Source organism: Nycticebus coucang, chromosome 7, assembly GCF_027406575.1.
Source record: "Nycticebus coucang isolate mNycCou1 chromosome 7, mNycCou1.pri, whole genome shotgun sequence".
Classification (NCBI taxonomy): Eukaryota; Metazoa; Chordata; class Mammalia; order Primates; family Lorisidae; genus Nycticebus; species Nycticebus coucang.
The window spans coordinates 43,728,243-43,755,808 of NC_069786.1; the positions used below are offsets into that span (position 1 = coordinate 43,728,243).

The 27,566-nt window shown below is 35.1% G+C and overlaps 1 protein-coding gene across 4 annotated transcripts in view; it reads left to right on the top strand.

The window, feature by feature from the left end:
• EPC2 (enhancer of polycomb homolog 2) overlaps positions 1 to 27,566 on the top strand; it is a 161,733-nt gene that overhangs the window by 122,000 nt on the left and 12,167 nt on the right. For all 4 annotated transcript variants that reach the window (XM_053597616.1, XM_053597619.1, XM_053597618.1 and 1 more), the window contains 7 exons: positions 3,002 to 3,208; positions 11,609 to 11,757; positions 12,457 to 12,589; positions 15,039 to 15,230; positions 18,963 to 19,052; positions 20,239 to 20,384; positions 20,491 to 20,834. In XM_053597616.1, the coding sequence (XP_053453591.1) occupies positions 3,002 to 3,208; positions 11,609 to 11,757; positions 12,457 to 12,589; positions 15,039 to 15,230; positions 18,963 to 19,052; positions 20,239 to 20,384; positions 20,491 to 20,834 (1,261 nt within the window). The remainder of the gene's footprint in view (positions 1 to 3,001; positions 3,209 to 11,608; positions 11,758 to 12,456; positions 12,590 to 15,038; positions 15,231 to 18,962; positions 19,053 to 20,238; positions 20,385 to 20,490; positions 20,835 to 27,566) is intronic.

Genomic DNA, 27,566 nt, shown 5'->3' on the forward strand with positions numbered 1-27,566 from the left:
ACCAAGTTCCCAAGTAGTAAGTAAATACCAAGTTCTCAAGTAGTAAGTAAATAAAGTAAATCAAACAACTTAGGGATACCTTAGAAAATAATATTTATCATAGACCCTTCTGCCAGTTAAATACTAGTTTCCACGGCTTTCTATTTAATAGTAGATGATGTTATATGCTAAATGACAGACCTTTTTTTGTAGTGGATAAAAATAGTAGGGTTCTGACTTTGTGCATTTGTAATCATGTGACATAATTTGTGACTACTTTATCTACATATAGTTCTTGCTGAGTCAAATGAATGCCGTCACCATAACAGAGATTCAGTGATACTTGTTGCCTTAGTTTAAAGATAATTTAAATCTTTATCTTGCCTAAAGATAATTTTTACAGAATGATTAAAACCAAGATTATCTCATAAAATAGGAAGTCGCTGTATAACAATATAAAAATCGCAATTAACTGAGAAAATACAGTTAAAACTAGAAGGAAATAATTCAGTTTAACTGTAAACTGCATGTTGAATTTTTATTACCTGTGATATAAAGGATACTTAAGGCAAAAGACTTTATGAGCTGGAGCAAGAAGCGTCAGGGAAGAAAATCTGAGCAGGTGTTTAAATCTTTAGACACATCATGCAGGAGCATAGGAAGTGGTGTTGACACAATAGTATTGTGATGTAAGAAACTCACTACTCCTCTGCTGACTGGTGGAAAGAGTTCTTAACCCTCTTCCTCACTCTGGGTTATTGATTTAATTAGCAGAGATTACAGTACTTTATCAGAAGCATAATGGCTAAACAGTTGAAGCACATGTAGCATATCAACAGCAATGTTTCCCTTGACATCCAGAGCACAGAAGCCTTGTCAGTGATGCTGTAACGTTGTCAGGATAAGGTAGAATTTTATTAGATCTAGGAAGTTTAATTTTTATTCTACCTATGTCCTTGTAGACTTTGAGGATCTACATCACCCAGAGAACTTCAGGTAACAATAGGAAGGTACCCATTTAAAGCTGTTGTTTGGAAATACTGGTTCTTTTGGTTTTGTACTGCACTAAATGTACCTGTCACATGGTCTAGAATACTTGAGTTGACAGTGTCAATGTATTCTCTTCCTATGATCAAACTTGTAATAAGTAGGCAGCAAAATTATAATAAGAAACCAACTAGGCTCGGCACCCGTAGCACAGTGGTTATGGCACCAGCCACATACACCGAGGGTGGAGGGTTCGAACCCGGCCCAGGCCAGCTAAACAACTGCAACGAAAAAAAGGCATTATGGCAGGCGCCTGTAGTCCCAGCTACTTGGGAGGCTGAGGCAAGAGAATCGCTTAAGCCCAAGAGTTTGAGGTTGCTGTGACCTGTGATGCTACGGTACTCTACCGAGGGTGACATAGTAAGACTCTGTCTCAAAAGGACCGACTAATTATCTATAAAAATCATTATCATAGGACTTGAAATTTAATGATTAATACATTTATTCCATGAAGTTATACCAATACAAGAAGTCAAGTCATGAAAAATTTATTGGGTGAGTCATGCCTTCATAAACAGACTTTATACAACATACAAATCCTTTTGTATATTGATCTTATAATTTCAGTGAGAAAAGTTTTTCCTTCATGACCACATGAGTTTTCATCTCTAAAATGGTACAAGTCAGAAGATTACGATAGCATCACTTCAGTGAGGCTTTCCAACCCTAAAATGGGTAATAATCTTTTTCCAAAGTTTACTGTAAATCACTGGTTCTCAATTTTCCTAAATGCCATGACCCTTTAATACAGTTCCTTATGTTGTAGTGACCCCCAACCATAAAATTATTTTCTTTGCTACTTCATAACTGTAATTTTGCTACTGTTATGAATTGTAATGTTTTCCGACGGTCTTAGGCAACCCCTGTGAAAGGTCATTCGACTCCCAAAGGGGTTGCGACCCACAGATTGAGAATTGCTCTTGTAAATAGATACGTGCATTCCCCCATCCCCTCCTACTAAAGCTGATTGGCTTATCTGTTCTTTTCAAAGGGCAAAGCTATAGATGTGACCAAGCAAATTTTTACAAATTTTTGAGCTATGTCAGCATTATACGGGTTGCATTGATAAAGGAATAGGTCCCTGAGATACCAATATCAGAGCTTCCGCAGGCGGCCTCAAACTTTTTAAACAGGGGGCCAGTTCACTGTCCCTCAGACCATTGGAAGGCCGGACTATCGTTAAAAAATATATATATATATGAACCAATTCCTATGCACACTGCACATATCTTATTTTGAAGTAAAAAAACAAATACAGTCACACCACCTGATGTGGCCCATGGCCGCACTTTGAGGACCCCTGTAAGGGAACCATCCCAGGGCCACTGTCCCAGATATGACAGTGTCATCAGTAGAATATATATCATTAATACAAAGAATTCAAAATTGCATGATGTTAAAACTTCTCGAAACATGCTAAGTTTTTTTTCTTTATGAGTTCCAAAAGAGGCATGTTATAGTAAGTTGTAATATATTAGAAAATATTCATTCATCTTTGGTTTTAGAGGTAAGTAAAAAGAACCCTGACTTATTTTCTGGTTTCTATTGAAAAACAAACAGAAGCTAGTAGACTTAAAAATTAGTATTCAAATGTTTCAAATGATAGAATATTAGTATTTAAATGTCATGGTTATCTTACTCAAGGCATGAATTTACTGTGCACTTCCCAAGTTGTTTTTCTAGTCTTTTTAAATATTTTTAAGTGGTGGAAAGTAATATGTCTTGGGCCAAAATATTGATTTCTTGATAAATCTCCTAATGATTGAGTCCATTGTTAAAGGAGTGATTCAAATTGTCTTTACCTTCCATCATAATATCTGATCATATTTCCTGTTGCTGTAATCTGACTTTGATTTCTCTTTTTGAAATGTTGTAGTCAATGACATTTTATATTTTTCTTTCTTTTTTTTCCTTTTATTAAGTCATATACATATAGATCATGAATACATTTTTGCATTTTTTATTTTTCATTCAGCTTGTAACACTTCAAGAAGCAAAACTGCTGCTAAACGAAGATGATTACCTTATTAAAGCTGTATATGACTACTGGGTGAGAAAACGTAAAAACTGCAGGGGACCATCTCTCATTCCTCAGATAAAACAAGAAAAAAGAGATGGTTCTACCAACAATGACCCTTATGTTGCCTTTCGGAGGAGAACAGAGAAAATGCAAACTCGAAAGGTAATGTGCAAATTAGATTTAATTATATATAGCTTAATAATATTTAAGACCAATAGTTTATAACTTAAATAATTTTGAATAACTTGGACATAATGTGAGCTATTGACATTGATTAACTTTCTGTTAGCGATACTGCTTTTTGGTAGCTTCTGTTGGCCATTTGTTCAGTGTTTATCTACTACCCTTGACATTTTTTAAATAGTAGAAATGGGTTATTAGATATGAAACATCCAATTTCCTTGAGTATAAGTTTGACAGTTGATACCTCTGACATTTCACTTTGACACTTCTTGTTTTAATTTTATTGTGAAGGTACATTCTCATTCTTTCAAACACATGTTTTGGCTTATGATTATCTTTAAAATTTTTTAAAAGCAATTTTTATGAAACCATGGACAAGCCAAAGTTTCTTATTTTCTAATGTGAGTTTCATTGAATAAATAACACAGCGTAGACAGCTCACAATATCAAGGAAGTATTTGGGAAGGATGTGGGCTAATGGACACAATACCTTAATGGTTTGAGAAGTTCCGTTCTGGTGATTTCAATCTTGGAAATGAGCCACATGGGTGACCTGAGACCAGGGTGGATAATTGTGAGCTGAAAGCTATACTGGTAGTGAATCCATCTCAACTTACATGTGAATCAGCAGCAAGATTTGACAGTACTATTCCAACAATATTGGACCATTTGAAACAAATTAGCATGGTAAAGAAGCTGTATAGACGGGTTCCACTTGAATTAAACAAGTGTCAAAAGAGGCATGTCTTGAAGCTTGCCTTTCGTTGCTGTCAGTGACATAAAGACAAACTATTTCTATGCCTTATTTTTTACCTGTGATGAAAAATGGATTCTGTTTGACAATCACAAACATTCTCCACAATGGTTGGATAAAGATGAAGTGCACAAACACAGTCCAAAGCCAAATATTCATCAAAAAAAACTAACAGTTATCTGTTTGGTGGTTCAGTGCTGGTATTATCCCCTACAGCACTGGTTCTCAACCTTCCTAATGCTGTGACCCTTTAATACAGTTCCTGTGGGTTGCGACCCACAGGTTGAAAACCTGGTCAGTCAATTATAGCAGCTGTCTACTGCAGCCAGTTTGATGAAATGATGAGGATGCTTGGGATTAAGCAGCAAGATTAGTCAATAGAGACAAGGCCAGTCCTCTTATAAGATAGGGGCAACACAAACAAATGCTGCTTAAACTACAGAAGTTGGACTTCAAAACTCTTTGTCATCTACTGTATTCAACAGACCTTGCCCCAGCTACCATTTCTTCCAAGCTTTGGACAGCTTCTTGAAAGGAAAAATACTCAGTTCTCAACAAGATGTGGAAAATACCTTTTACAATTTCATCACCACTCCTCTCTAGGTTTTTTGCTGCTAGCATACACAAGCTACTGTTAAGATGGCAAAATTGTGTTGATAGTTTCAGCACCTTGATTAATTATAATGCCTCGTTTGAGTAATCTTTTGATTCCAAATCAGACATTTCATGTTTAATGACCTAAGGTAACTTCTGTTGGCTCATTCTTTACCGTATTTACTACCCATGCCCTTTATGATTCTGCTCATCATACAATTTTAGGCTTCCCATTGACATGATATGAGAAATTCTTTATCCTTAATGTACCTTAGAAGTTTTGCATTATGTAGTAAACCATACATTTTATCACGAATCTCCTGTGTTTGGAAAGCAGAGAATTTGAAATACTGCAGCTATCTTTGTTGGTCACTGAATTGTTTACAGTTTCTTTGAACCCAAATTCTAGTTCTTGCAAGTAAAAATGGACTTTGCCGCCTCCAGCTACTGTGGGGTCGTGGGAAGAAGGGATAGGTTCATTCTCTGTCAACAGTCAGAAGTAACAGTGGAATCTTTTTTTCCTTTTCCTTGTTGTCAGTTGTGTCAGATTTCAGATTGGTGAACTTGTCCCCATCCGACTTTTAGAAACAGTGCAATATTTTAGAATATTAAGGAAGAGAAATAAAATCTCATGCTATGGAGTGATATGTTATAAAGGAAAGCATATTTCAGAAGGGTATTACTGCCTTCCATTTCTTACAACAGTAAATACCACACACAATAATGTATTCTCTAACATTGCAAAGTATCAGGAACATACAAATGTAAAAACTATGAGGAATTATAACTGGAAGGCAAGTATTTTCTGTGGTTTCTTGTTTCTCCTAACATTGAAAGCTTGTCCTTGTCACCTGCTAATCCAACAGCTGTGAAGCTTAACAGCTGCCAAAAATAGTTTATTTTAATTTATTAACTCTCCTACTGGTTAATAATCAGAATTTCTATAATTCTGTGGATGTGATTTTCTTACACATCAGAGAATGGATTTCCCAAATATAGATGACATTTCGTAACCCAGGCTTAGTATTCAATTTGGCATTCTAGTTCTTAGCTAAGGTGACCTGTGATATTTTATGAAGATTTAGCACTTTTCGTTAGATTCTAAGACTAAAATATATTTGTAAGTGCAGTAAAACTTTATAAATGTGCTCTACTGGACCTGAGGAAGGAGAGGTTTGTCTGAACCATTAGAAAACCTGAACTGCCAGTTGCATTTTAAAAGCAATATGCAGTCTCGTGCCATATATTGACTTTTTAGTCAGTGACAAACTGTATATACAACTGTGGTTCCATAAGATAATAATACCATATTTTCTCTGGCTTATGTTTAGATATGCAATACTTAACCATTATGTTACAGTTGCCTACAGTACTCAGTACAGTAACATAATGTGCAGGTTTGTAGCCTAGGAGCAGTAGGCTGTACCATGTGGTTTATGTAAGTGTACTCTGACATGTGTGCAGTAAGGAAATAACAACACATTTCTCAGAACGTATCCCTGTCGTTATGCGTGACAATAATTCAGATATATTGCAAAGTATAGACTATTAACTATCTTTTGAAGGAAAAGCATATTTCAGAAGGGTGTTACTGCCTATTGAACTTCCTTTAGCGAAAGGCTATTAGCAGTATTTATTAGCATATTTTCTAAATGCTAAAACATCAAGAGGCTGAGACAAGAGGATCCTTTGAGCCTGGGAGTTTGAGGCTGCAATGAGCTATTGTCACACCACTGCACTATAGCCTGCACGACAGAGCAAGACTCCAGGTCAAGAAATTTTTTTTGTTCGTTTTATTCTTCCCTTTTTCTAATCACTGTGTGTTGAAAATTGCTAATAGCTGCTTTTTGTGTTTAGGTACTTGACTATTATGTGTCCACTAATGTTGAGTTTTTTCCTGACACTTGTTGGGTTTTTTCTTTTTTTTATCTTCCATTATGGTTTGGTACGTTTTATTTTCTAATAGTCTTGTATTCAGTTGTAGGACCAAAGACTGTTCTGTGTCCTGCACATTGTTGCTAGTTAGAAAATTTTATGTGTTTTGAAATAAGAATAATGGAAAAGCACTCAACAAATAGCAAATACCCGCTAGTCATTGAAGAGGTGAGCAAGCATTAGAGCATGCGAAGATCAACACAGCTGACAAAGGCTCTATGTTTCCTTTTATTTCCACAACTTTAAAACACTTGTGTAGATGCAGAAGTTAAAGAACTTTATAATTGTTTGTCTAGAATTTAATTTTAATTCACAGTTAAACTAGTATTTAATTTGGGGGTACATAGCACTTTAGGACATTTTAAGATAGATAGGCTTTAGGCCCTAGCATGTCTAATATACTGACTTAGAAATTCTAATCAACATATATACATTTAAAATGTTTGACCAGGCTTGGCACCTGTAGCTCAAGCGGCTAAGGCACCAGCCACATACACCAGAACTGGCGGGTTGGAATCCAGCCTGGGCTTGCCAAACAACATGACAACTACAACCAAAAAATAGCTGGGTGTTGTGGTGGGCGCCTGTAGTCCCAGCTACTTGGAAGGCTGAGGCAAGAGAATCACTTAAGCCCAGGAGTTTGAGGTTGCTGTGAGCTGTGATGCTACGGCACTCTACACCGGGCAACAGCTTGAGGCTCTGTCTGGGAAAAAAAAAAGTTTGACCATATAGATACAACTGTTAGTGTTTGTGCCTTCTCTCCTCCTTCTGTGGTCCATATGAAATAAGGTAATTAGGAGAGTAAACTCCAGGATGGTGGTTCTGAGTTGTACTTGTAAATTATCCTTGGATATAAAAAAAGATTTTCTCTGGACCATGTAATTTTGCAACTAGCTATCTTTCAGCAAGATTACAATTTTTGAGAAGAGTCTGAGACTACTGTACTGCCTATTTCAAATGGTGTTTTGCTAAATGGATTGAATTTAAAGTTCTGATGATTCAGTATTGAGAATCTGGTTAGGTTTTGATTTTTTCAGACAAGTTAAAGTACAGATACTGGCAGTGGATTTACTAATCCACCTTTGGTGCAAATTATGGCTATGTTGGTTTTGACTTTGGCAATTCAGTTCAGTAAAGTTCTTCTTCACCAGTAACTGTTATACAGAGCATTTTAACTTTGAATTGGGTATTAATTTGAGAACTTTTACCATGAGATGGATCTCTTGCAATTGCTAGGAGTTCTGTTTTCATTTAACACTTTCATATGTGACATATTTTTTAAAATGTTAATTGAATTATCATTTTTCAATGAATTTAAATTCAGCTTTCTGAGGGTTTTTCATTGAATCAAAAATGTGTCTATGTAAGTACTTCTTAGATATGACTGTTGTATGTGAAAATTAGGCTAGAAACTGTTGTAGTAGCATGCTAAATTTTCAAAAGTTAAAATAAAATCACTTTCAATGAAAAAAAGATTTTCAGTTTATTTTAAAGTGCAGGAGTTTGAGAACCACTTCTTTAGAGATTTGTCAGTAAGTATAAAACTATAATATATAACTGTAATAGGAAGAAAGGAGTTGTCCTCAAGCAGAAACAGTTGTAAGAAGGGGTAAAGAGGCAAGGAGATTTGAACACAAGTAATAGGGCCACTTCAGAAGAATAGAAAAGATGTCAGTATGAATTTGCGGTTTTTAATGTTGACATAGCTAGAAATAGGTATAGATCTCTCTGTGTGTGTGTATACACATGCATATAACTGTATATTTGTTTCCTTGCTCTGTTCACTGAGAGACTCTAGAAGCAGTGACACCCAGTAGCAGTAGGCATGCCTAGCATATAGATCTTGATTTTAAACACTTATTTCCATTAAAAGAAAGCAGGGATCCTTAGGAAAATGATTAGTTCCAGGTCTGGGGCTGGGAAAATATAAAGATAAGCCTGGAATAAATCCCGCTTTTCTTTTCTTGAGACAGTCTTACTCTGCCCTCTGGGTAGAGTGCCATGGTGTCATAGCTTGAAGCAACCTCAGACTCCTGGGTTCCAGCGAGTCAATTGCCTCAGCCTCCCAAGTAGCTGAGACTACAGGCGCCTGCCAGAATATCCAGCTAGTTTTTCTATTTTTAGTAGAGATGGGATCTTAATCTTGTTCAGGCTAGTCTCCATCTCCTGAGCTCAAACAATCCACCTACTTCGGCCTCCCAAAGTGCTAGGATTACAGACATGAGCCATTGTGCCCAGCTTGAAATAAATCTTTTTCTGTTTCACAAAATAAGAATGTGATTGAAGAATGTTGGAGCCATGGCAGAAGGACACAGGAGCCAGCTATTAAGGGGGACTTCACTATCAAAGCTGGGAAAGTTTGAGTATCAAAATAGATAATGAGAATAATAGATTATAACCTGTAGAATAATCCATGAGTCCTCAGTGATAAGGATGGGTAGGGTGAGTGGGTTGGTGGGCGGATGGATGGCTGGATAGAGAGAGAAATAGAAGAGAATGGAACACTTTTGCTTACAGTAGATTTCCAAACTTAAATATTGGCAGGGTAATGGAGTTAGAAGATCATCATTTGGTAACCGTCATAATAATACAGGTAATTGTTTCAGGTAAAAGTTAGAACCAGTGGATACTAACCTAATGGGGAAGATGCCATTTATATAGTCCTACAACATACTTGTTAATGAAAAGGAAAAAGAAGTATTTGACTAGAGAAAAATGCAGACACCATCTTAAAGTTATTAGCAGCAGTAATGGAGCAAAAAGTATCAACTCCTAATGTGAGAGGGACACAATGTCACTTCTGTGGTAGTTGTATCAAAAATACGAAACTCAGGGTGGCACCTATGGCTCAAAGGAGTAGGGCGCCAGCCCCATATACCAGAGGTGGCGAGTTCAAACCCAGCCCTGGCCAAAAACTGCAAAAAAAAAAAATAATAATACACAACTCTAATAAATTTAATCATGGAAAAATATTAATGAAACCCAAATTAAGGAGCATTCTGTAAAAATAGATGGTCTCTACTCTTCAAAAAATGTTAAGGTCATGATCACAAAAAGACAAAGGAACTATTCTAAATTATAGCAGATTAAAGAGATAAAACAGATAAATACAGTTTTTAATCTTGAATTAGAGCCTTGACCAGGAAAAAAGAAACTTAACTGTTGATAAATTTTATTAAGAAATATTATTTCACTAATGTCCTTTATAGCAGTAACTATATTTATTGCTATAAATGACATAACTGGGACAATTGATGAAATCTGAATAAAGTTTCATTATATGAATAAATTAGATAATGTGATTATATTAACGTTAATTTCCAGATTTTGAAAATTGTACTGTGGTTGTGTATATGTGTGTGTATTTGGAAAACATGCATTATTTACAGGTAAAGGGTCAGGGTCATGTCTTCAGCATTTTTTGCAAATTTTCAGAAATACTGCCAATAATTTATGTTTGTGTGTGTACATGAATATACATTCAAGGAGAGAGTTAAAACAAATATAAAATATTAATCATTGGGAATCTGGACAAAGATATATAATAATTCGTTATACTATTTTTGTAACATTTGTTTTTAAGTCTGAAATTATTTGAAAATAAAAAGTTGTTTTTCTGTTGTTTTTTTTTTTAAGAGTAGAAAGGACAGGCATGAGGAAAGGAAAAGTTAGGAAGGGTAGTTATTTAGGTCAAGAGGGAGCCGGGAGTAAGACAGAGCAGAAGCACAGTCCAAGAGGAGTGTTTACTAAAGAGGGAGGGCACTCTAAAGAGTCTGGTGCACTTTTGAATCTCATTCAGCTTCAGGTGACGTGTTGTCTTGTGTTTTTAATCTCTTTTGATTTTATGTATGTCTTTCTTACTAGATCTTAAGCCTTTTTAGGATAGGGGATTTGTGTGAGACTCTGTGAGTAGGCATTTATGATAAAGATATTTATTTTTTAATTGGAAGGTATTATTGCTGCATGTTTACAAAGAAATTGCTTAAAACGATGCTTTTGATTTTATTTTGCCATTGTCACATAGTACTGAAAGAAAAAAATGAAATTTTTATTAGATAAAAGGATGACTTGTAAATTGAGAGTTTTTTAATAATTCTGTATGCAGTACCACAACAGGACTTAGTGTAGATTGTTTTTAATAGGTCATGATTATATTTTAAATGTAAGAAACAACATAAAAGAAAAATAATATAACTGAAATTTTCTCTAATGTGAAATCTCTAGCATTATAATGTCACTGTATTATCTCAAGGATGGAATGAGTGATTAAAGTACATTTTAGTCTGGATACATAGTTTTAGGGGTGGTGGGCATCCATTTTAAAATCCTACTCTAAAAATAGTTTGCCTATTAAGTAATGAGATGTTTGATTTAGAAAACTAGTTTGTATTAATGATAATTTTATGTGCAAATAGATGCTGGTCCTTCTCTAGTTACTTAACAAGGCTTTTACTTTGCAATTAGTTGAAGAACTAATTACCGTTATTCTAAAATTCAAGATTTTTGCTAAATATCATTCTCCTCTGCAATGAGGAGTTAATAACGTGGACACGTAATAATCTCCAAAAAATGAAATGCTTGGCATGCTACTTTCAGTTTTTTTACTTTCTTAAGTGAAGCTTTGCATATCGTTGTTTGTTATAGTGCAATATATTTAATCTTCCAGCATCTAGTGTTTATAGCTGGTAGGATGGCTAGAGACTCGTTTTGGCTGTTTTTAGGTTCATTGTTCTGCACAGACTGTTTCTGTCATTGGAAAATACCTTGCTACAATATGAATGTATTACCTAATGTACTAGGTTTTGTTTAAGCCAGACGTTTTTTGTATTGTTTACATTGGAGTTATCTGTTCTATGCCATTCTGTCTTTTCAACAGCTGGCAACATTTTTTTCCCTGAATATTTATAGAGAGAGAATTTGCTCTTTTGTCTTCAGAGTTAAATAGATAGGTTCTTTCATGTAGTTGCTGTTTACATGATTTTTAAAACATTTTTACTTTTATAGGTTAAATTTGAATCTGATAAGATTTTATTGAATGAAGCTGGAATTGTGGATAATTGGGTTAATTATTCTTCTAAAATTGTTATTTTTAATAGAATCGTAAGAATGATGAAGCTTCTTATGAAAAGATGCTGAAACTGAGACGAGAGTTTAGTAGAGCCATAACAATTTTGGAAATGATTAAGAGAAGAGAGAAAACAAAACGAGAACTATTGCACTTAACCTTAGAAGTTGTGGAAAAAAGGTAAGATTGCTAGTATTAAATAACAAATGGCCACTTTAGCCATATGATGGGCAAAATATAACCAAAAGATGATGGGGGAGGCTTTATGACAGTTGATGTAGATTCTTTGACAGAATTTACATTTTTACAAGATTCGTGGTTACTAGGGATTTTTTTTAAATTGAGTTATCAATTTGGATTGCAAATTTTAGGGGAGTTTTGTATATACTGTGCACTTAATTTGTGGGGAAAGGGAGGAATCATTGAATATTATTTAGAAAAGAACCTAAGATCATTTTGTTGAGCTCAAAGTTTCTAGTAAGTAAAATCTGAGGGCAATGAATGTTTAATTGATTTTACTTTTCTGACTAAAAACTTTTGTTGCACCTCCTTTTGGAAATGGGTTCTCTAATGCAAATAGTATTTTCTTTGTGTGATTTACTAAAGCAAGCCTGATAAACATTTCTCAGTGTTTAATAATATCAAATATCTAAGAAACTTTGTTTTCTGTGTACCTTAGGCAATTTTTCCAGTTTTTTGGTTTGTTTTTTTTTTTCTGAACCAAAATAGATATGTTTGTTTTATTCCTATAAATTTTCTTTTAAAAATAGGTAATTTGATTACCAGTTCTATTATCTAGAGCTTCTAATTAATTGAGATATCATTTTTCTTTATTGTTAAATTGTGCAACATGTTCATATATTTTGTTACCTTTTCAAGATATCATTTGGGAGACTACGGTGGTGAAATTCTTAATGAAGTGAAAATCAATAGATCAGAAAAAGACTTATATACCACTCCAGCAACTCTTCATAATGGAAATCATCACAAAGTCCAAGACTGTAAAACTAAGGTGAATATCCTCTGGGGAGAAGCATGTATGCTAATGATCAAATAATTATTGGTTTCTGTATGTTTTAATATAGTTTGAAAAAGGGAAAAAAATAATTAACATGAATTTAGTTCTTACCATTTGCCAAGTACTTTGCTAGGAGTTTTTGCACATGTATTGAATTCGCATAACAACCCTTTGAGGTAGGTTTTATCTCTGTGTGATTTCTAGAATAACTCATAAGTGGCAGATTGAAGGTTTGAGTCCAAATCTTAACAGCCCATTGATTTCCAGTATGCTGTCAACTTTCCTACAGAATAAGAGAAATAAAAGTTTAGTGATTATCACTAGCCTTAGCAAACCCTGCATGGTAGTGGCAAGCATCAACATCTAAATTTAAAGCGTTCTTTATTGAGACTGTTGAAAGTTACTCTTGTCAATATCATTGCCAGAACCAGCATTTGTAAGTGGTTACCTTCTTTGAGAAAGTCCTTTGATTTCTGGATCACATTTTCTTCCTAATAAAAGAGCTAGATTCAAAAAAAAAAGAGCTAGATTCAGTGATTATTTTAGTCTCTTGGACTTGAGTCAGTATTCACTTGGTTCATTAATTATTTAATTGGGATGTGTAAAAATCAATAAAACCTTTAATTTTAAGGAGTATAAATTTAAATAAGAAACAGGTATTGGCTGGGTACAGTGTCTCATGCTTGTAATTCCAGCACTCTGGGAGGCAAAGGCAGAAGAATCACTTGAGGCCAAGAGCTTGAGACCAGTTTGGGCTACATAGTGAGAATTCATCTCTACAAAAAATTTTTAAAAGCCAGGTGTGGTGATGTGTGCCTATAGTCCTAGCTCCTCAGGAGGCTGAAGTGGAGGATTGCTTGAGACGAGTAGTTCAAGGTTGCAGCATGCTATATCGTGCCACTGTACTCCAACCTGGACAAAAGAGCAAGACCTTGTCTAGAAAAAGAGCAGAGGTATTAACTAAAACATCTAGGTAGTAGAGTCTTACTCTAATAAGATTTCAAAAGTAACTTGGGGTGTTTGTGGAAAATTCATCTTTTAAAAATGTACACAGTCCTTATTGTCATGGGTTCATTCTTAAAGGTAAAGAAAGAATGTGGAACAGAATGATTTCTCCTTTATTCAGCTCATGTCAATTCAAACACTCAATTCTTTCTTATTAATCACAGGCATCTAGCCCACCTAGCTGATTCCTTTTAAATCATACTTGCCTCTATAGCCAAAAAAAAAAATGCAAATGTTATTTCATAAGCTACTTTTAAAAATCCATTTTATATCAATCAGTGCTTTTCCTACGTATATGATTATAAGATGTTAGAATCTAAAAATATTTAACCCATAATTACTGTCAGAATCAGCTACTTATTATATATGGATTCTTATTTTAGATCTCTTCTAAAAAGAAATATTCAGCCTATTTAAGTACTTATTGTAATAGATACGGTTACGTCCATTGTTGCCTTGCTCTGTTACACATAGTTAACTACATTTACTTTGTCACATGTCCCACCTTAAAAAACGAGTTTCTAAGAAGTTGAGGTTTTCTTTTTGTTGTAGTAGTTATACCCATTATATGAAACAGTTTATATCTCACTAAATGTAATTTGCCATTCTACCAACATTTTCGGTGTGTGTACGGTTTTTAACCCTAACATACTTTAACATCTGGACTGTGTGGAAATATATAACTTCATAAATATTTTTACAGTTTCATAGTTTGTACCTTATGCTTAGAACAGTCATGTCCAATGTTTTAAAGTGGTAGATGCATTTTTATCAAAAGGATTGTTGGTATGTTAAAACAGAAATAGAGCCCCTTTGTTGAGGAGATGTGGGGGCTAGAAACCTACCCTCAGTCAGTCCATATAACACATGGCCTCTCAAGTAACTATAGAACTCTGAGGTACTTGAAAACAGTTTGATTATTGTTCAGTTGAGGTAGTCAATATATATTCTAAGAAATGATGTGGTTCATTTTTTCCAGTTAAGCTTATTTTTATCAAAACATTACTACCCACAGAGCAGACATTTCTAAAAATTGGAAATAAGTGTAGAAGTGGATTAATGAATTCTGATCCAATCAAAATAATTTTTAAAATAGTTATTAATTTTCATCATTAATACACAGGATTTAAATAATTGAATTTAAATACCTTTTAAATGCTAGATTGCATAATAGAGCAATCTAAAAAATCATTAACATCTTAGTTTTAAGTATTAATAACAATATGAAAAGCAAATTTAAATACCATAATTATTTTTCTTCATACCTTGTAGAAAGTAAAACATGTTTCAATATATGTCACAGAATAATTTTTGCATATTTAACGATAAACTCACCTCCTGGGTAAAAGTGTGTTTTTCAAAGAGCAGTATAGTTTTCATGATTTCTAAAATGATTTTTATTTTTTCTTTTTGGGGGAAAAAATCATCATGTAAACAGCACCCTCATCATTTATCTTTGAAAGAAGAGGCTTCTGATGTGGTTCGTCAAAAGAAGAAGTACCCAAAGAAGCCTAAAGCAGAGGCTTTGATAACATCTCAGCAACCTACTCCTGAGACATTGCCTGTGATCAATAAGAGTGACATTAAGCAATATGACTTTCACAGCTCAGATGAAGATGAATTTCCACAGGTGCCTGTTTTAAAACTATTTTAAAGACATTTCCTTCTAATCTTTTATATTGTATATTTTTAAAGCATCATTGACATCTTAAGAGTTTATTCTTGCTTTGTTCCCCGATAGTTATACATTTTCCACATTATGTATGTAGCCACTGAAATGGTATTTACTTTCATTTCATCAATTGGATAAAGTTTGTTCTCCTGTGAAAAATTCAGGTGGTTGGGCGGCGCCTGTGGCTCAGTCAGTAAGGCGCCGGCCCCATATACCGAGGGTGGCGGGTTGAAACCCGGCCCCGGCCAAACTGCAACCAAAAAATAGCTGGGCGTTTTGGCGGGCGCCTGTAGTCCCAGCTATTCGGGAGGCTGAGGCAAGAGAATCGCTTAAGCCCAGGAGTTGGAGGTTGCTGTGAGCTCTGTGAGGCCACGGCACTCTACCGAGGGCCATAAAGTGAGACTCTTATCTCTATAAAAAAAAAAAATTCAGGTGCTTTTTGATTTTTTCCTTTTATAAAGAAGAGCATAGATCTTTTCCTCCTGTATTTAACATAGAGTTTTAGAAATGGAATTATTACTATCCAAAGATTATCAACATTGCAAGATGGTTAGGAAGATTTAGAAGAACTAATTCAAGTTTTGTGAAAGTAATACCTTGTAAGACTTTATACTTTTTGTATTAAAGGATCAGTTTTTTCCAGCAAATAATACTGTTCAGCACCTGGTCTAGTGATATTCTCTTTCCATGTATGATATAGGACATTTAAAGGGAGTACTGTAACAAAGACTTTGGACCTACTAGTAGTTTTATCTTATTTTAACTATTTTGACTTACTTGCTTTAAAAATATTTTTCTTTTGAAAACCAACAACATAGGCTTAGCGGCTAAAGCTCCAGCCACATACACCAGGGCTTGGTGGGCTCAAACCCTGCCTGGGCCTACCAAAGAACAATGACAACTACAACAAAAAGCCAGGTGTGGTGGTGGGCACCTGTAGTCCCACCTACTCGGGAGGCTGAGGCAAGAGAATCGCTTAAGCCCAAGAGTTTGAGGTTGCTGTGAGCTGTGACGTGACAACACTCTACTGAGGGAGACCATGTGAGACTGTCTCGAAAAAAAAGAAACACTTAATAAAGCCATATAATGACTTTTGTCAGAGGATCATACAGTTAGAGTCAGGCAGGCCTTTGAATAGCCATGAGACATTCATCATATGACCATTTTGAAGGAATGAAGAATATAGTTTCTAAAAACAGTGGTTTTCCAGATGACTGTAGGGAAGGACTATAGGCACAGTAATTAAAAGGAACTGCTAGTCTTGCGAGAGCATAAAACATGGAAGGAGTAGAGGTGAAAGGAATGATGTCTGTAGTAGTGGTAGCCGGATGCCAGGTGGCATCTTTCTACATTCTTCATACAGGGAAATTATTAAAAACGTTAAGTAAGAAAATGACATGGTTAGATACATATATGTAGCCTTATATTTGTGACACTAGTATCCTTATATTTGTGACAGTGATGAGAGCCTAGAAAGTTTTGCAATATATTCCCAGCCTTTTGAAAATGATGCCATAGGATACTGTGACCTGTAGACACTTTTCCCTTATTACTAGAATCAGTCCATCCAGCCTGAAAGTAGTAGAGGTCCACTGGGCAGAATTAGTCATATGTTCCTTGTACATTACAGAGTCTTCATTTCTGCTCTAAATGTTCAATATTTATTCATACAGTCCCCAATGTACATAAAAATTACATTTAAAAATTTTTAGATAACCCTCATTATTTTTATGTTATCCCCATGTGGCTAAAGAGTATTTACCTATTAATTGGGCACCATTCAATGTGGCACCTATTTAGAATGAATCTCTTATAAAATCAGGATTTCATTATTAACAAGATCATTAAAGTAATCATATACTTTTTCTCTGTCTAGTAGATGAGGAGAGGAACAGGGAATAGGAATTCTTAAGAGAACAAACATTTCAACCAGACTTACCCAACTGATTTGCAGTAGAACAAAACTAAAAGCCCTGGCTCTTCTTGATCATGAGTTTGATTCTCCCAACATCAGCTTTTTCTTCTTTGTCTCAGACTAACTTTGTCCCCTAGAACCTGCACTTAGGGAATTGTAATGTGGGTTGGGGGTGGGAATATACTTTATGCAAAGAATTTCTGAGACCTTATGGTACTTCTTGTGTATGTGTATATCTTAGAAGACCTTCTGGTACTTCTTGTGTATGTGTATATCCTTTGCATACTTTGCAAAGGAATCAAAGTATAAAATTTCACATTTGGGATTGCCTTTAAAATTTCAGATTTATGGTTTGGTCCCACATAAAGAATCAGCCCCAGCTCACTGTTTCTGTGTCTCCCCCCTTAGGGTTGGTGGAGATATATTGGAACCTCAAACAAATGCCTTTCTCCCCTGGATGACCTTGCCCAGTGGTCATTACCACAGTTTGGAAATAATGTGGAAAAAACATTTTTCCTCTCAAAATAGGAAGAGAGGGATTTGTGAGGTTCAAAAATTTGCAAGTAAATATTGTTGAGCCAGCGTTATTCAGAAAAAAAGGAGATGTACTGCAAAGTGAAAAGTGCGAAACAACTGAAACTTAAGTACCCAAAATTTTTTTTTATTTTAAACATTATGGGTGGAAGTTTATCTAAAACCTGTTATTTCCCTGCCATGTCAGAGTATGTTTGTATTTCATTCAGTCTGTTTTTTATGACACTTACAAAATGTACTATGATGGATCAGTACTAGCCTGGTGATTTACTCAGATTAGGTAGGGATATTTGGCCTATTATCACATGGCTTAGGCAGAAGCTTTTTAATGTGTGATAGTTTTTTAAAAGTCTTTATTCTTTTGCTATAGGGTTGTGGGCTTATCACTTCTCTGTGCAGCTAGTTAGCTCACCTTTACCAAGTCTTCTTTCCTGTTTTAATTTTCTACTTTGATTTGCTAAATTTGATTTCTGGCTCAGCACCTGTAGCACAGTGGTTACGGCGCCAGCCACATACCCCAAAAGTGGTGGGTTCGAACCCAGCCTGGGCCAGCTAAACAACTGCAACAAAAAATAGCTGGACATTGCGGCAGGTACCTGTAGTCCCAGCTACTTGGGAGGCTGAGGAAAGAGAATCACTTGAGCCCAAGAATTGGAGGTTGCTGTGAGCTGTGATGCCATGGCATTCTACTGAGGGTGACAGTAAGACTTTGTCTCAAAAAAAAAAAAAAAAGGTGATTTCTTTAAAAATGGGGAATGCGGGGATAAAAGACTTTCATTTGAGTAAAATCTGTGGCCTCTATGAAATATTTATTTATTTGCTATTTGTAAGCCTATTTACTTCCTAGTTTGGGGCTTTATTACAGGGAGATAAAGTTATTAGATAAAAACACCTACCTATAGGTGAAATATAACTGTCCTCATTAAATATTTATAGCCACATACATTATTTACAAAATATCATTGGATATATCAAATGTATTAATTCTTTTCAAGTCTGTAGCACTTCATATTCAGAAATAATGAAGTAATACCATGGGTACTGTAAGAACTAATCCATTAAAATAAAAATTTTAACCCTAGAAAATTTTAGTAGTTATTAAACATTTAGGGGAATTCACAGCCTACTATATATAACATAGGAGTAATTTGCTGTTTGTGATCAGATTTAAATTTTAGATCATTATAAACATTGATCTGTTGGCTTTGATAACTCTTAAATGGAATGTCTCTTTTGTCTAGGTACCATCCCCAGTATCAGAACCTGAAGAAGAAAATGATCCTGATGGTCCCTGTGCTTTCAGAAGACGGGCGGGATGCCAGTATTATGCTGTAAGAACTTTATTTTTTTGTGGTGTTTTGTGAACTGGAATTAACAGATAACTCACATCAAGGTCACTTAGTCTTGATCTAAAAATGGGAAGTGAATCAGTACTTTTTATTTACCATCCTTTGTATGGATGCTGGTAAAAGATACTAAAAGGTACTGAATCTCTTCAAAGGGTATCAGAGTCTTCTACCTGGAAATTGATAATTCTTCATATTTGAGAAATCTCATTTCGCATTGGGCTTTAATTATAAATTTAGCGGTCATGAAAATCAGTATGTCATTGATAGAATAAGGTAAACCTAGAACCTCTAAACTGGCTCTGGAACCTTTAATGGCTGCTGGAAGTTTATTGAGATGTATTGTTATGCAAGCCTATCCCATGCATACGAGTAAGTATCAAAGTAATAATTTTAAAATGTCCCTCATGGCAATATTTTGCCATAACTTTTGACACAATTAGAAATTGCTTTATGCTATTAAGTATCACTCCATGATGCTCAGGATTTCTGATCAGGTATAACTGTAGCATTATGAAGACCGTTCTGGCTTTCTTATGTGGCTTATAGAGACCATTTGTTTTGTAGTATAGGGGTAAACAGACACAACTTTTTCAGGGTATTTGTGTTTAATGTAGGAGAGGTAGGGAGTTAGTCACCAGTTATGCTAATGAGAGATGGGGAAATTTTTATGAAAGTGTAAGACACAGAACAGTGGAATGATGAAGGAAATAAGAAGGCAAAGAAATGGGCCGTGTGTTTCTTAAAAGTAAAGAGGACACTTCACCTTGGCCCACGTGTGCTTGAAGCACAATTTTTAGCCCTCCAAAATTCCTTCTGTAAGAATTTCACCATTTCTACTTTGTGCATAAATATTAGAAACCGTATTATGTTTTAAGGACGTATTTCTCTTTAAATATAATATACCTTAAGTGAATTATATTTATAAACAAAATTCAATTTGAGTGATTTTGGTGAATGAACTTTTGATTCAGTTTTATACAATTTGGTTAATATTTATGTAAGCCCCTGATTTTACAGCTTTAACAACTAGACTTTTTAAAATCAGATCTAAGTCATAAGATAGGTTTTAATTGGTGTGCTAATGTTGCAGTAATTTTATTTTTATGATGGTTTAACTTTTCTTCATTTTAGATGTACTTCATACATTTTTATTTTCTTATTTTTACAGCCTCGTTTGGACCAAGGTAACCATTTGTGTGAAAATTCAGAATTGGCAGATTTGCATAAGTTGAGGTATAGGCATTGCCTTACAACACTTACCGTCCCAAGAAGATGTATAGGATTTGCAAGGAGGCGAATTGGCAGAGGTGGAAGGTAAACTATTTGTTTTAACCTGTTTGATGTTTATAAACTAGAAGGGAATGTTTAGAGAAAATGTTGAGTTCTTCCAGTTAATGTTTGGTTTTGTGTTGCTTTTCAGAGTCATAATGGACCGAATATCCACAGAACATGACCCAGTCCTGAAACAGATAGACCCTGAAATGTTGAATAGTTTTTCAAGCTCTTCCCAAACTATAGACTTTTCTCCTAATTTCTCTCGGACCAATTCTTCCAGTAAACATTGTGAAAATAGACTGTCCCTTTCTGAAATATTAAGCAATATCAGATCATGTCGACTGCAGTGTTTCCAGCCAAGGCTACTAAATTTACATGACAGTGATAGTGAAGAATGTACCTCAAGAAAACCAGGGCAGACTGTGAACAATAAAAGAGTTTCTGCAGCATCTGTAGCTTTATTGAGCACCAGCAAGAATGGCATATCAGGTAAGCCATCACTGTTAGCAGTGTTATCCTGCTGAGTTTTTTCCTTAATTTTCTTTGCTTTTCTTTTTCTTTTTTTTTTTTTTATTGAGACAGAGTCTCACTATGTTGCCCTTAGTAGAGTGCTATGGCATCACAGTTCACAGCAACCTCAAACTCTCGGGGTTGAGCAATTCTCTTGCCTCAGCCTCCAAAGTAGCTGGGACTACGGGTGCCTACCGTAACGCCTGGCTATTTTTTGTTGGAGTTGTCATTGTTTTTTTTAGCTGGCCTGAGCCGGGTTTGAACCTGCCAGCCTTGGTATATATGGCTGGTGCCGTAACCACTGTGCTATGGGCGCCGAGTCTTCTCCTTAATTTTCATTATCTACTAAATAAACTCGCAGGGTAAATTTTGAAGATTTATTTTCCTGATCCTACACAGGAAAGCAATTTTATCTTAAACTACTATATATTTTTTCCTACCTAGGAAACAAAACTCTACCATTGTGGTTTACATTTTTTTTTTGTTATTAAATCATAGCTGTGTATATTAATGCAATTATGGGATACAATGTGCTGGTTTTATATACAATTTGAAATACTTTCATGAAACTGGTTAACATAGCCTTCACTGCATTTTCTTAGTTATCGTGTTAAGACATTTATAGTCTATACTTAGTAGATTTAACATGTACCCTTGTAAAATGCACCATAGGTATGGTCCCACCAATTACCCTCCCTCCATCTATTCTCCCCCTTCCACCTCCTCATTCCCCCTTCATCTTGGGTGGTTTACATTTTAACCAGAATGTCCTTACTAGTAGCTGTAAAACCACTGACTATATTTCAAATGTGTGTGCTTGGTATAGTGAATGTGTGGGCAGAGTGCACATGGAGTTCCCTGTAGGCAAACTGTGTATAAGCTGCCACTAGGTCATCATAGCACAGTACTATCTGCTTCTTGTGTTAAAAGAAATTTTTCATTGTTGTATATTAACTTTACTTAAATGTAGCCACTGCTTCTCAAAGGTACCATTGAACTATTTCGGAAAAATGATTTTTTTTAGGAGACTGTATGGATAATTATAAATTGCCTAATAGCTTATTTCTCTATTTGAGTTCAGAAAAATTGTTTTCACTTTAAAAGACATTGTGCTCAAAGAAATGCTTCTATGGGCTCAGCACCTGTGGCTCAAGCTGCTAAGGCACCAGCCACATACACCTGAGCTGGCGGCTTCGAATCTAGCCCGAGCCCGCCAAACAATAATGACAGCTGCAACCAAAAAAATTAGCCAGGCATTGTGGCGGCGCCTGTAGTCCAGCTACTTGGGAGGCAGAGGCAAGAGAATCGCTTGAGCCCAGGAGTTTGAGGTTGCTATGAGCTGTGAGGCCACTGCACTCTACCCAGAGTGACAGCTTGAGGCTCTGTCTCAAAAAAAAAAAGGAAAGAAAATGCTTTTATGATGTGTACACTATAAATAATATGTAATATCTAGAGAATCTGAAATACCATTCTGATTTGTTTTTTTCTGTGGGTAGTCTTCTCTTTATCACGTATATACAATTATGGATAATTTATGAATACTCTAATAATGTATACATTGGGGATAATGCATGGTATCCTGAGACAGAATTAGACGTGACTTGACTTACAGTGTTTATCATTTCTATCTGTATGTATTTCTAAATTATTTCCTGGCGGTGCATTTTAGGATGTGAAATTATTATATTAATACTTCTTTAAAGTAATTTTAAATAATTTTAGCCTGAAATTTGGTCTGAGTAGTGTTCAGTCTTTTTAAACTACTGAACTGCCTTTTTTCCTATTTAGACATTTATCTGTTTAAAAAGGTTACAGTAGAAAATTGGATTTGTTTGAATGGTTGGAAGTTGGCATATCATTTCTCCAAATTAGTTGGGTTAATTTTCTCTTAAAGGAAACTTAGGTAAGGAAAATGGCATCACATTATATAAAGTTCGTGAGTCTATGAAGTTAAATGAGCTTTTGATGCTGAAATGGATAAATACCTAGTATGATTTAAGATCCCAGAGTTCTCAGAAATCTAAAGATGGTAGGGAGTTGACATTATTAGGTCAGACTTTTTTCAGCCAACTCCAAGACAAAGTACAAATTACAGGAATTCCTATACCTGACGTTACTCAAAATAATTTTTGCCTAAAAGAAAACTTAAAAACATACCATATGTGGACATTTATAATTATATTTGACTGTAGGCTGAATTTCTTCTCTACCAGTTTATACTGTATTTAAGAAACGACTTTTAATATCTTTCTTCTCAAGTTGGACATGGCTAGACATTTGTAGTGTTCTATTTCAGATAAACTCAACATTAAATTTGTACATATTGATCCCAACATATAACTTAAAATAACCTAAATAGTTCATGATAATCAGCTTTATAATACTATGACATTACCATACATCAACGTAAAATAATCATTTAACATTTCTCAGGGAACTTAAATCACAATAAATGTGCTGTGTTAACGTCATAAACAACATTATTTTTGTATTTTTGCCTTTCCATTGTCATTGGAAAAAAATAGTTTTTTTGGTCTGTATAATTTTTCCTATCTTTTATGTCTGTGTGTGTGTATATTTTTTCTCCCAGCAAGGCACACTCACAATGTCCCACAACTATCATGAAGACTCTTTACTAAACTAACTGCCTGTTCACAGAAAGCCTCTTCCCTAGCCACCCATCTGGAGACCATTGTTTCTATATATATATATTTTTTTTTTTTTTTTTTTTTTTTAAGGAGACATAGTCTCACTTTGTCGCCCTTGGTAGAGTGCTATGACGTCACAGCTCACAGCAACCTCCATCTCTTGGGCTCAGGCGATTCTCTTGCCTCAGCCTCCTGAGTAGCTGGGACTACAGGCACCCGCCACAATGCCCGGCTATTTTTTCCTTGCAGTTTGACCAGTACTGGGTTTAAACCTGTTAACCTCAGTATATGGGGCCAGTGCCCTACTCACTGAGCCACAGGCACTGCCCTCCTGTTTTACATTTTTTTTTAATGCTCTTAACATAATGCCATTTTTTTCTTCCCTTGAAAAATTTTAAGGCTTAAGTAACAACTAAGGGGCAGAAAAAGTCAATATTTTGAAGTCTAATCGTTCATATTTATTAACGGAGTAAAGGATTTTGTTTGAAGTATTAATTGTTATTCACTAACTATGACTGTCTAGTCCAGGGGTCCTCAAACTGCAGCCCATGGGCCACATGAGGCGGTGTGATTGTATTTGTTCCCGTTTTGTTTTTTAACTTCAAAATAAGATATGTGCAGTGTGCATAGGAATTTGTTCATAGTTTTTTTTTTAAACTATAGTCCAGCTCTCCAACGGTCTGAGGACAGTGAATTGGCCCCGTTTAAAAAGTTTGAGGACGCCTGCGTCTAGTCACTGGGGCCACAGGGTTTTATGTTTTCAACAAATTTCTTTTGTTTAAAATATTAGATACAAGAGTATAAACATTATGAAAAAAGTGTTTTAATGGCATTTTTGTAAATAATTGAAAAGTTATAGTAATTTTTAATCCCATTTGTATGGGATTAAAACATTACATATAAGTTTTCTCAATTTTGGTTAAATAATTATAAGTGAATTTGTTTGGAATTCAGTAGATAGAAATTTCCTCATCTACCTAAAGAGAAGAATGTAAGAGTTTTTAGAAAACTGCATTTTTACTTTTGGTGGTTATACACAAAAAAATGAATACTTATGTATTTGGTGTTTTTTAATCTGTGTGTCTTTAACATTGTAACATAATTTTGGTCTTCTTGTTCTTAGTGGGCTTGATCATGAAGGCATGAGTGTCCAAGAATAACAAGACCAAAAAAAAAAAAAAAGTAACAAAACTAACACAGGACCTACCTGTCAGAGAATATCCCTGAACTAAATAGATTATTAGTATTGGAAATCCCAGCAAAGGATTTAAGCAGAAATAGAAGCCTAATGCACTTGGTAATAATGTTTGTTTATAGTGCAAATTTCTTAGTTCTTAAAGAAAGAGGGTTGCATTATATGAATTTGAAGGCTAGTGGAAGAGAATTGTCTTTTATCTTATTAACCAGTAATAATATTATTATATAATATTAATCAATTCATAATAAAACATTAACCCTGGTTAATGTTTTTTTAAATCATAATTCATGACATATACTATTTGTTTTTTATATACCTAAGAGAAAATTAAAATGTGTGTCCTAGGTATGTTAGAACTAAAACTAAAAGACTTCATTTTAAAGGAAAAAGATACGTTTTGTTAACTATTATGTGAAGTAAAGGTAGGTTTCCTTAATTGAAAAACTCTTCTCTAAGATTAAAAGCAAGACAGAAAAAGGAAAAATAGATTGTGCTGAGATTACCAAGTGAATAACCAAGGAAAATTAATGTCTTACCTAATTATTTAGGATCTAATATATTGAAAACACTGTGTCAAATGTTTAAAAGTTGCAGAGTTTTACAGTAATTCTTACCTTTAATAAAACTTAAAGCATATGGCAAATATTACATTCTTCATATAAATAACACTTGAACTATTAAAGTTAAATAAACTTTAAATAGTTAAATAAACTATTATTTAACCATTCTTTGAGGTGATATTCCTAAATCCAAAACTAAAAATCTCAGTCACGCAAGGGTTGAGTACTGTGGCATCATAGCTCACAGCAACCTCAAACTCTTGGGCTCAAGTGATTCTCTTGCCTCAGCCTCCCGAGTAGCTGGGACTATAGGTACCTGCCGTTAACACCTGGCTATTTTTTAGAGACAGGGTCTTGCTCTTGCTCAGGCTGGTCTCAAACTCCTGCTGTCAAGCAGTTCACCTGCTTCGGCCTCCCAGCATGCTGGGATTACAGGCGTGAGCCACCATGCCTGGCCTATAAGACAATATATTTAATATCTAAAAGTGCTTTGCTGGTTTGTAATTGAAAGGTCAGGTCAATTTACATTTAATCTTGGTTTTCACTAATGCATGAGTGCAAATTAACATGTCTTTTTCTTTTCTCACTTACGTTAATATTAACCAATTTATAAAAAATCATTAACAATTTCCCAAGAAAAATCCCTGATTTTTAATTTAATCAGTTTTTCTTGTCATTCATTCAGTGGCCATAAAATGTTTGCAAGCATAAACGTTTTAGAATGGGTAATACTATGCTTTAACAACTAGCTAAGGTATTCATAAGGATTTATTTTTCAGGTTAGAATTATTTCCAAGTTGAGAAATGCATTCAGACCTAAGGGATAAAAAAATTTTAGTTTGACTATGAAAGGAAATAATAATGAAGTTAGTTTCTATTTTTTAATTATTTAAATTATTTAATTTGGTGTCAGGTGTTTAAATGGATTTTTAGTCTGTTTAAATTATCCTCATATATAGTATATATTTGTTTCTCATTTCTCACCCCCCTCACCTTCCCCTTGTCCACCCTGGCAGCTTTAAAGTTTATTCATTAGTTTTCCTTTAACAATAAGAATGACATTTATAGGATGTATGTAATTCTGGAAAGGTAATGTCATTGTTCCTGGATTAGTCTTATCCTCAGTGATTATGTGAACTTTCACCTGACTCCCCACTATGACCTGGAAGATTTAAAATAGAATCCCTCTCTCTGCCCCCAATCCAGCCACTAATTTGTGTTTTAAAACAAAATATTTGGATATAGTCCTAATTGCTCTGATTAAGCATGTATTAAATTCTGATAACACAGTTTGGCGCCGCCCATAGCTCAGTAGGGTAGGGTGCCAGCTATAAGCACTGGGGCTGGTGGGTTCAAGCCCAGCCTAGGCCTGCCTAACAACAATGACAACTATAAAAAAAAAAAAAATAGCTGGGCATTGTGGCAGGTGCCTATAGTCCCAGCTACTCGGAAAGCTGAGGCAAGAGAATCGCTTAAGCCCAAGAGTTTGAGGTTGCTGTGAGCTGTGATGTCACGGTACTCTACCCAGGATGCCATAGTGAGACTTTATCTCAAAAAATAAATAAATAAAATTCTGATAACAAAAACCTACAAGGTAAATGAAGAAATGTTAGATGACATATTTATTTTGACTTTAGATACTCTTTACTACCACATTAGATACTTTTCATTAAACTATAGAAACCTGGTCTAGGTTAGTATTTGAAAGATTTGTGGCTTCCCGAGAATACATCATCTTAGCTCAGGTTGAGAAACACTGCATTAAAAGTAAAAAAATTAAGAAAAAACAAAGGTAGACACAAGCACAAAAATTATATGTCTGTATTTTGTTGTGGAACGATCATCTAGAACAGCGGTTCTCAAACTGTGGGTTTTAACCCACAGGAACTGTATTAAAGGGCCACAGCATTAGGAAGGTTAAATACCTCTGATCTAGAAGATCCGGAATGTATTCCTGTTAAATTTTTCTTTTCAGTTTATCAATGAAAACAGCAGTATAACATTAAAAACTTTTAAAAACTTAATATATACTCAAGAATACCACGCCAGGCGTAGTGGCTCACACCTAGCACTCTGGAGGCCTAGGCAGGTGGATCGCTTGAGCTCAGGAGTTCATTACCAGCCTGCACGAGAGCAAGACTCCCATCTCTAAAAATAGCCAGGCATTGTGGCAGGCACCTGTAGTCCCAGCTACTTGGGAGGCTGAGGCAAGAGAATCACTTGAGCTCAAGAGTTTGAGGTTGCTGTGAGCTGTGACGCCACGGTACAACATACTCTGGGTATCAAGGGCAACAAAGTAAGACTG